Source organism: Procambarus clarkii, chromosome 35 (assembly GCF_040958095.1).
Source record: "Procambarus clarkii isolate CNS0578487 chromosome 35, FALCON_Pclarkii_2.0, whole genome shotgun sequence".
NCBI lineage: Eukaryota > Metazoa > Arthropoda > Malacostraca > Decapoda > Cambaridae > Procambarus > Procambarus clarkii.
Window position 1 is genome coordinate 30,161,000 of NC_091184.1, and position 11,004 is coordinate 30,172,003.

At 42.6% G+C, this 11,004-nt stretch overlaps 1 protein-coding gene across 2 annotated transcripts; it reads left to right on the forward strand.

The window, feature by feature from the left end:
* Nucleotides 1–938: 938 nt before the first annotated feature.
* Nucleotides 939–9,933, forward strand: LOC123768499 (uncharacterized). Of its 2 annotated transcripts, none has more exons than XM_069336240.1 (8): nucleotides 939–1,059; nucleotides 3,276–3,444; nucleotides 6,110–6,231; nucleotides 6,425–6,540; nucleotides 7,684–7,856; nucleotides 8,276–8,517; nucleotides 9,134–9,244; nucleotides 9,603–9,933. In XM_069336240.1, exons 2-8 carry the CDS (start codon nucleotides 3,381–3,383, stop codon nucleotides 9,783–9,785), a joined length of 1,011 nt encoding a protein of 336 aa, XP_069192341.1. In that variant the 5' UTR covers nucleotides 939–1,059; nucleotides 3,276–3,380; the 3' UTR covers nucleotides 9,786–9,933. The 2 variants fall into 2 exon arrangements, with proteins under 2 accessions (XP_069192341.1, XP_045615066.1); XM_045759110.2 differs by having other exon boundaries at nucleotides 8,330–8,517.
* Nucleotides 9,934–11,004: the final 1,071 nt, after the last annotated feature.

Consider the following 11,004-nt stretch of genomic DNA (forward strand, 5'->3'; position numbering starts at 1 on the left):
ATCCACAAGGTCTTCTCTGAACACTATTTATTTTCTTCTTCGAGGATGTGGGTCCCTTTAATTAAACCAGTGGTGGTACCCCTAAATATATATATATATATATATATATATATATATATATATATATATATATATATATATATATATATATATATATATATATATATGACACGTGTTGTGGCATATAATTACAAGGTACGACGCAGTGATGCAAAATTAAGTTACAACTGTATCCTGTGGAAGTCTGTATGTTAAATAAGGGATAATTTCAGTCGGCATTAATATGATGTGTCACGCGTGGTGGAATGTTCACTTTATTATTAAATGTATTGTTTGGGGAGAAGTCTCCAGACGCCAGCTTGACGCAAACCTCAGCTTCGATCATAAATACCAAAGATTTGAAAGCTGCTACAGCTGGTCACGTGACCCATGACGCTGAGGGCAGCCCCGATGCGGGAGAACAGATCGATTATCATGCATGATTTACCATTAAAAGCGATGCAGTAATTTTGTTTTTGTTTACAAAAGTCAACGTATGTACGGACTTACGAGGAGGTTGGAAGAGACAGGGTTAGTACTCCACCAAGCGCATGGTAAGATAACACAATACCTTAAATATATCATCCCGCGATAACTCAAGATTATAATAAGCCTCCAGGATCACCTGTGAGGCCGGCCGGCCGGCTGGGAGCCTTCCGCGCATGCTCCCCATCGTCCCCGTCGTAGATACCAATGAACACACATCCACCCAATTATTCCCATACAAATCAATGCTAATTTACCTCGTCCACCAATGGGGACCACTTACAGTGTGCTTGCTATCCTACCTCGACCGAGAATGATGGCGAACCTATAACCAGGTAGCCAGAAGTTAGCCAGGTAAATGATGATGCAGGTGAGGTGGAAAGGGGGGAGTGTGTGAGAGACTTGTAGCGGTCAGTAGGTTGGGTGGTCAGTATGCCTTGAGCTCCTGTGGCCGGTCTTGTAGGGTACTGTGCTTCAGCCTCTGACAACACTATACAGGATCAAGCCTATATCTGAGGCTTTGCAGGTGGAAATGTTCGTTGAAAACAGTTTCTTATTTGTTAGAATTGAAATGAAAGATGAAGTGTTTGGTAAGATCGTAATTTCTCATTTACAGGGGAAAAAACTAAGAAGAATTGAAGGGCAACAGAATTGCATAACCTTGCTTTATTCTCTTGTCAACAGATTCTTACTGTTGCTAAGTAACGGGAAGCAACCACGGCCTGAGCTCCACTGTAAACAGAGCTCAGGAGAAAACATTCCAAAATTATTTTCTTTTTTATTCAAACAAATGCCACCATGGAAGGTAAAGCTCTTCAAACTCTGAAATTCCCGAGTTATTTAAAGCAACGTCATCAAAGCAATTTTGAGAAAAGAAGTGGGTACAGGCGGCAATAATGACCGAACCACATACCAAAGTGAAGAAACGACGACGTTTCGGTCCTGTCGTGGACCATCACCAAGCCGGTCCACGACGAACCGAAACGTCGTCGTGTCTCTATCATCTGATGTGTGGTTTGGTCATCATATCTTCACGTTATTGTGACTCATCGTCTGCATACCAAAGCTATCATTCTTTCCCTTTGGTAAATGTTGTGCGCGAACGCAGTATTGTCAATGGATCGATGAACTATGGGTTGGCCTTTGTCACCCAGTGTCGCGGAGTACTGCTGGCATGTCGGTCTCACCACCAAATGATTTTGTGCTGTCGTTGAGAGGGTGGGGGATAGAGGTTGTCTCCTACTTTCGTGGCCTTGGTTCGAGCCCTTCAGTGAACTGTTTCACTCATTTATATATATATATATATATATATATATATATATATATATATATATATATATATATATATATATATATGTATATACATATATATATATATATATATATATATATATATATATATATATATACATATATATATACATATATATATATGTATATATATATATACATATATATAACATATATATATGTTATATATATATATATATATATATATATATATACATATATATATACATATATATATATATATATGTATATATATATATACATATATATATATATATATATATATATATATATATATATATATATATATATATACATATATATATATATATATATATACACATATATATAACATGAAGGAAAAATTATACAAGAAAACACTTGAGAGCGCTTTCGTGTTAAACAACACATCAGATATATATTTATTGCAATACAATACTTAAATGCAACGGCAGGATAATCGAGGCGAAAAACAAGACACAGTTCGGTGTTTGCACTGTGCAACAGCAGGTGACAGAGCCCAGGTGTGTTCTGTAATTATGTGCAGGAAGTACGGGGGCTTGATCGATTCCTGCCTTGTTGACATTCCTGTCTTCTCGCAGAACGGTAACTTGTCGAAATCTGAGCTAATATGTATTGAGATTTCGGGTCAAAGGGGTAAGAGGGGAGGGATCTTTAGCAAAGCTGGATTCCCTGGTGCCCTGAACATCATACTCACGCTACGTACACCTCTTCTGTTCACTTTCTGTCCCAGCTACTCTTCCTTGGCTTAAGCAACATGTTTCCGTCCATATTAATCCACGTACGTGATGTCACTGGTGTTGGCTGCACTGCTTAAGTTAAGGGCGAGTTCCTTGATAACCTGCACGATAGGTTTTTCATTCATAATTAAGATAGCTTAACCTATCGTGCTTAAGCCTTCCTATCATGCGCGACATGAATCTGTCCTTATTGGAGGGGTGAAGCCCCTCTCTCATACCAATACAAATCAGGCAATAATAATGATGAAGCTGTTAAACTCGGCTTTATAAATCTGGACTTATAAGGATTTTCCCCTTGCTTTTACTCCCTGTATATGCCTGAAAAACACCAGTTCAATTAATTAACGCACAAGCAAGAGGAAGAATAGATGACAATGGGAGAAAAAAGGCCGATTATTGTATTCAAGCTTGACATGTATATATACAAAATATAGTTGTCATATACATAAATCTAAAACAAAAATATTTCGCAAGTGAGGTGCGTGTCAGAGGAAGTCAAAGCTTTAAACAAAGTGTGTCCAGCACGTTTTTATCTGTTCTCTTTATGCTGGGTCTTAAGATGTGCATGCTTATGCCAGACCCTCTTAGCAAACATCTTATGAGACCCTCGTACATACATAATCTTGGCCAATCCTGAGAAAGACTACAATGAACAACCAACTACTTGAGGCAAGTTTAAGGACTCTACGTTCATTTCAGAGAGTGTGCAGAGTCTTCCAAGGACTTGCGAACGGCGTAAGATCGTGGAACGAGTTCTACCAGAAGTAGCACCTGTCTTACTGCTTGAAGGGGACCTGAAGTGTGATGAAGGACTTGGAGCAGCGAGAGAAGACTGCTGACATCCCAGTGGTTGACCTTGGGGAGTTGGGTGAGACTTTCTTATTATTGTTGTGCGTGGTGGTGACCCCTTGCACTTGCCTATCAACGCTTACCTATCAAGGTCTGCGGGGGAGTAGAGTTTAGTTCTTTAGTTTAAAGTTTAGAAGGAGAGGCTTGGAATGAGCTGATGTAGTATGAGAGAGAGAGAGAGAGAGAGAGAGAGAGAGAGAGAGAGAGAGAGAGAGAGAGAGAGAGAGAGAGAGAGAGAGAGAGAGAGAGAGAGAGAGAGAGAGAGGTGGGGGGGGGGGGGAGTTTTAGGGAATGGGGGAATAATTATGAGTTTACAACTCACTCTACTCCATCCACCTGGTGGGAAGCAGAGGCCAGGTAGATCTAGTGACCTGATGCTACACTAGTAATAAGCCTTGTACCTCAACGTCACACTCTCAGATTTCCTTTTTGTGTGCAAACTGTCTGTTTTTAACCGTATTTTTACAGTTTTTAGCCACGTAACGTGGTGGATGTGGGGTCCCTCGATTGTTTCAAGCGTGGGTTGGACATGTATATGAGTGGGATTGGGTGGTTATAAATAGGAGCTGCCTCGTATGGGCCAATAGGCGTTCTGCAGTTGCCTTTGTTCTTATGTTCTTACGTATGCGAGTGACACATAGCCGCCTCGTATATTACACAATTTGCTTAACTCATTTTCCTCTGGCTTCAGTACACACCAGTAGCGGGGGTGTCTTGGTCACGCCTGCCTGCCTCCCACACCGGCTGCTGAAGGATCTTTGGGGTCGACCGCTGGATGGAATGGACTTGGGTTCCATTCCATCAAGCGGTCGACCTCAAAGACGCATTCATCCATTTTAACGTGCTATTATTCTAAATAAGAATTTTCTCGTATATAGTTAATATTTTTATATGTTAGCATACTGTGCATATTTAGGCATTTCTTTGGTTAGATTAGGTATTTAGGTTCTGTTGGCGATTATTTGTATTTGTAGTACGTGGGTGAAACATTTACAGCGTTGTGGTTCGACCAAAAGTCGTCAGTGAAGCACTTGTTCCGGAAGTGTTCGAACGTCATTAGCTGAGAGTCGTATGTAAACCCTTTTTCATTCATAAACTGGGGGGTTGGCGGGTGCATGGAATGGTCTTGGGACTTTGTTTATGAGGACGGGCTGTCACAGGGGATGACGCTCGAATATTTGTCGAACAGTGCTTCGTTGACAACATTTGTTCGAACCACAACGCTGTAAATGCTTCACCCACGTACTACAAAAACAAATAATTGCCAACAGAACCTAAACACCTAACCCTCGCCTAGCTATACATAGAACTATAATGTTCAATTCCGTAAATATATATATATATATATATATATATATATATATATATATATATATATATATATATATATATATATATATAAATTTATGAATGCGACTTAGGGTACGGCCGCTGCTTTAACGAGCCTGTTCTGAGAACATGTTGTGCATGGAGTTTTTCATAAACAAACAGGGAGTTTGACGCTCGGATTAACGAGTATTTGTCATTTATTTATGAGGACGTGCTAACATTTTATATCTTATTTTCGTTAGGTTAGGTTAGGTTCAGTCAAGTTAGGTTAGGATAGATTGGGTTGAGTTGGGTTTGGCTGGGTTAGGGTTATCTCATGTTGGGATTAGATTAGGTTAGGTTAAGGTAGGTTTATGACGATGACGTAGGGGGGGGGGTAAATATTTTGGTCAGGTCTTATTCCCCCTTCGCGATAATAGAGACGACGGTATACTCATCTAGTTGTGCTTGCGGGGGTTGAGCTCTGGAGCTTTGGTCCCGCCTCTCAACTGCCATGCGTGGATATGGGTAGGTAGGAGAGTGCAGGCGGGTGGCGAGCGCCCACCACCAGTCCTAGACACGCTATTACGTCTCGGGACTGCAGAAGGTTCTTGTCACGCCAAGACTATTATCTTGCTGCAGGTAGGGCTATGCACCGAGTCCGCTACAAAGGTTATTTCCAGTTGATCAATCAACATAATCCAACTAAACTTAATCAAGACTATTGCGCTCTTAATCTCACCTACAATCTTGTTTTGAGAAGAATTCATCGATCTGAAGAGCATATGAGCATATATTGAAAAAAAAATTCTCAGAAATATTAGAAGCTATTGATCAAAATAATTTTTTTTTTTACAAAAATAGACTGACGAGAACTATTCCAAAGCACACATTAAAAATAACAAATATTACAGAATACAGTAAAACATGCGAAATATATGCGCACGATGTGTAGACGATCATTGGTGTGGTGGTCACAGTACTGTGTACGTTCAGGGATGATCCTGGACGGCATGGGTTCGAATCCTGGCCGGGTCAATAATATATATATTATATTATATATATATATTATATATTATATTATATTATATATATATATATATATATATATATATATATATATATATATATATATATATATATATATATGTGAATGAAAACTCAAAAATATATATATATATTTATATATATATATATATATATATATATATATATATATATATATATATATATATATATATATATATATATATATATATATATATATATTGTTTGCATGTATACTCTAAGACAGGAAGAAAATAATACAATTTTGCCATGTATTTTTTCGTCCCCCGTCATTACAATACAGATGTTACAGGTATTTCCTTCGGCAGGTGTTGGTGGGCCTGATAAACCCAGCGAAGATGAATGGCGCCGGGTCGGAGAGAGTCTTGTCAAGGCCTTTGGCGATATTGGCTTCGTGTACCTGAGTAACCACGGCGTCTCCACCCGCTCGGTGAGTATCAAGCCCCAACACTAAAACACCCTATACAATCATATATTACAAACTTTCTCATTATTCGTTTCGCTCCAGAAGCGAAACACCGCTTCAGTGAAACAGTATGGTGAGTGAAACTGACCGCTTCACTCACCATACTGTAACCACGTGTACACTGACAACATGAGTGAGGCTGATCCTGACCCGGCAGGTAGACGAGGTGAACAAGTGGTCGGGAAAGTTCTTCGAGCTGGACTCGGCCACCAAAATGCGGTACAAGCGCGGAACGACCCAACTACAGGGGTACACGGAGCCAGGCCAGGAGAGGTACGACCCCCTTCCCTCCTCTTTCTCCTTGTATAAATAGTAGTAAGCATCTAGCAGCAGTTACAGCCCCGTTCCTGTACCAGGTAAGTCCACTACGGCCTCACCATAGCCCGTGCTACTTGGAACTTTTTGTTTCCAGTAGCTGAATCTTAAACAACAGCATCCAGCAGTCTCAAGAGACTATGGAGTTGCACTCTGGTTGTCGAGGCTGGAGTGCCCTTTCCAGGGCGCAAAGCTAGGGTAGGTTGATATGGAGAAGCTGTTACCCATGCAGCAGCGTCCCTCCTCTTTCCACGATGCTGAAATTATCCAATGGAAAGGCAAAGGCCAATACGCTTGCAATATTCCAATATGTGCTATACTAGCCCTTGGAATATGAAAGTTTGGGGGTTTAGATTTATTTTTTAATTCTATAAAGTGTCAAATTCTACTTTTTCAAATATCAATTTCAAATATAAAATTCAAATATCTACTAGAGCAATTACCAAATTATACTATTTAATTGTCTATGACGCCTACGTATGGTCCACAGAGTTACAAAAGTACTATCTAAGCAGGAGGATGGGTTGAGTTAGTATGATCCTGGTGTATAATCTGAGCCTGGTATACAGTCATACTAACTGGTGTACAGTATAGTTAGTATGAGCCTGGTGTATAGTTAGTATGTGTCAAGTGTATAAATTGTATGAACTTGGTATGCAGTAAGTAGAATCCCATTATTTTGTATGGCTATATATATATATATATATATATATATATATATATATATATATATATATATATATATATATATATATATATATTTAGCATGATCTTCATTTACAGTTATTATGATTCTAATTTTCAGTTAGTATAAGCCTGGTACAAAGTTAGTTCGTGTCTATTGCTCAGCAAGTACAAGCCTTGTGTATAGTTTGCATGAGTTAGATATACAGTTAGTGTGTGAGCTTGATATACAATTAGTATGAGTTTGATATACAATTAACATGAACCTGATTTGCAGTTAATCTGGGACTGATATACAGCTAGTATGAACCTCTTGTACAGCTAGTATGAACCTTGTATTCAACTAGTAGGAACCTTGTATACAGACAGCACATGTCATCAGCTACACTAAGCTTGTCTTCCTCCTCCTGTGGGCAGGTTGATCGCTGAGGGAGACGTGCGGGAGCTGAGGGAGAGTTACGACGTGCGTGAGGTGGACGGCATGTTCCCCGACGAGGAGGTGGTCGAGCTGCGGCCCTCGGTCCAGGCACTGGTGGCCGCTTGCAAAAAGCTGGCCTCCAGGGTGCTCACCGCCATTGCCATCGGATTAGGCAAGTCTCCCCCTTGAGTCGAGGCCAGCACCAACCTGTATCTATTTCAAAGTAGCATTTGGGCGATATTTAGTGCCTGTCGTATCATTGTTTTCTTTTGTTACGAGTAGTTAGAAGGATTTCTTCCTCGTATGTTATATTAATAATGTTTTTTCCTGTTTTTTTATTTCAAATGTCTTAGCAATTTCTTATTTTTATCCTCACCCAACGAATAGCAGAACTAAGGAGATGTCTCACCCGCCCAGAGTAGTCCTTGCACGTTGCAACAGTTGTGGTGAGAGAGTGACTCTATACCTGTGTTGATATTCTGTCTAAACTAGCATGGTCATATATCCGAGGCTGGTGGGAGAGGGATGGGGATTTCACAGCCTCGTTTAGTGACCCAGTTGTGATGGAAGGTCTCGTTTTCTCTCACGAAGGCGTCATGTTCACCTTTGACACCTTCGCTCAGCTTAACGTGCGGTGTTCTGCAGATCTGGATCGATCATACTTCGTGTCGACCCACCAGCAGATGTGCAGCGACAACAACGCCACGTGTCTGCGTCTGCTTTACTACCCGCCAGTGCCCCCTAGCGTGTGTGAGGGGGCCACCCGCTGCGGCGCTCACACTGATTACGGCACCGTCACCCTCCTCTTTCAGGATAACATGGGAGGCCTAGAGGTAGGCGGGTGTGTTGTGGTGCGTGACTGGACGTGAGGTGGAGCAGGTGTGTTGTGGTGCGTGACTGGACGTGGGGTGGGGCAGGTGTGTTGTGGTGCGTGACTGGACGTGGGGTGGGGCAGGTGTGTTGTGGTGCGTGACTGGACGTGGGGTGGGGCAGGTGTGTTGTGGTGCGTGACTGGACGTGAAGTGGAGCAGGTGTGTTGTAGGACGTGACTGGACGTGGTTCAACAATACGACACGGTGCCATAGTTGTGCTGTATGGGTTATGCACTAGCAATAACCCAAGTTTCGTGCATTAGACTGTGGAAAGGAAAGGCTCATCTTTAAACAATATGTCAACTGAAACATTGTGTCCATGTTGCCCATGAGACTCTTGAACGTGAGTCGTGTCAGTCACAGTCTGTGTTACGAAGCTCTCAACCTACGATACTACTAATCTTGCCAGACACTTGACAACACATAAATTATATCTAAGTTACTAAAAATTCGCTATGATACGTATAATAGACGGGGGCAGCCACAATTAATCTCTCACCTCAGATACACCACCTTAATTATGCAAATTAAAACATATCTTAAGTGGTATATCACTTAAACATGTTGTTTTGAACAGGTTCGAAACCGCGAGGGTTCATGGGTGAGCGCCGACCCTGTGCTGGGCACTGTGCTGGTCAACGTGGGAGACCTCCTGCAGTTTTGGACCTCTAATAAACTGCGCGCCACGGTACGTTCTTTCTGACACCAGTGCGCACGTTCGTACTCTGTTGTTGTTGTTGTTTTAGATTTACTCAGAACGAAATGCCTATGTAGCACGGGCTATGGAGAGCCCGTAATTGAGTTCGGTTATTGGCGATAACCTTGCTACTCTGATATTTGGGTCAGAGTATTAAATGGAGGTGGGGATTCCTTCTTTTTTCCTGTTTCTTCTTCGCTTCTGTTTTAGTGCACTGGTTTTTAGTCTTCCTCGTACTCTGAATGGGAAGCAAAATGGGTGATCAAGGGTGTTGTCTGAGTGTCACCTCACGCTCGGTCAATAGAGTATCCCTGTAGCCTTTATAATGGCCTTCATCTTCGTCTTCCAGGAACATCGGGTGTTGATCCCGAAGGAGGAAATGCAGCAAAGGCGACCTCGGCGTTCAGTGGTGTTCTTCGTGCACCCAGACGACCCGGTGCTCATACAGCCGCTCGACGGCTCCAACGCCTACAGTCCCGTCACGGCCAAAAGCCACACAGACAAGCGCTTCGAGGAGACCTACCAGTACTGAGGAGCTACAGGAGACCTACCAGTACTGAGGACCTACATGAGACCTACCAGTACTGTGGACCTACATGAGACCTACCAGTACTGAGGACCTACATGAGACCTACCAGTACTGAGGAGCTACAGGAGACCTACCAGTACTGAGGACCTACATGAGACCTACCAGTACTGAGGAGCTACAGGAGACCTACCAGTACTGAGGACCTACATGAGACCTACCAGTACTGAGGAGCTACAGGAGACCTACCAGTACTGAGGACCTACATGAGACCTACCAGTACTGAGGACCTACATGAGACCTACCAGTACTGTGGACCTACATGAGACCTACCAGTACTGAGGACCTACATGAGACCTACCAGTACTGAGGACCTACATGAGACCTACCAGTACTGAGGACCTACATGAGACCTACCAGTACTGAGGACCTACAGGAGACCTACCAGTACTGAGGACCTACATGAGACCTACCAGTACTGAGGACCTACATGAGACCTACCAGTACTGAGGACCTACATGAGACCTACCAGTACTGAGGACCTACAGGAGACCTACCAGTACTGAGGACCTACATGAGACCTACCAGTACTGAGGACCTACATGAGACCTACCAGTACTGAGGACCTACATGAGACCTTCCAGTACTGAGGACCTACATGAGACCTACCAGTACTGAGGACCTACATGAGACCTACCAGTACTGAGGACCTACATGAGACCTACCAGTACTGAGGACCTACATGAGACCTACCAGTACTGGGGACCTACATGAGACCTACCAGTACTGAGGACCTACAGGAGACGTTGAGAGCGCCCGCGTGCAGCGTTCAGTCGTTGTCCTGGGCGTACGTGTGGCTGGGGCCACATGACCACACACATCCCAGCATCACCATGGCAGCAGTAGAGCACATGCACTCTCTCAGTCCACCAAGACGGCTTCATTTACTCAAGGCAAAAGCACCAGTCGCCATGAACACCACTTCCCAAACTATGTCAAGGTGGTTAAGCGCCAACAAGCAGGTGCGGAAGACGTCTCCAACTTGTTCTTCAACTTTCATTTACTTGATCTGCTGCATATCATTAAATATGATTGTGTGTGTGTATTCATTTATTTGTGTTTGCGGGGGTTGAGCTTTGGCTCTTTGGTCCCGCCTCTCAACTGTCAATCAACTGGTGCACAGGTTCCTGTGTGTGCGTGTGTGTGTGTAATCAGCTCGACACGT

What these genes read in the sequence shown, in the direction of transcription:
- LOC123768499 (XM_069336240.1), top strand. Translation starts at nt 3,381, where the DNA reads ATGAAGGACTTGGAGCAGCGAGAGAAGACTGCTGACATCCCAGTGGTT. An exon ending in GGTTGACCTTGGGGAGTTGG is followed by an intron (nt 3,445 to 6,109) that starts GTGAGACTTTCT and finishes TTCCTTCGGCAG; the next exon opens with GTGTTGGTGGGCCTGATAAA. An exon ending in CGCCATTGCCATCGGATTAG is followed by an intron (nt 7,857 to 8,275) that starts GCAAGTCTCCCC and finishes TCTCTCACGAAG; the next exon opens with GCGTCATGTTCACCTTTGAC.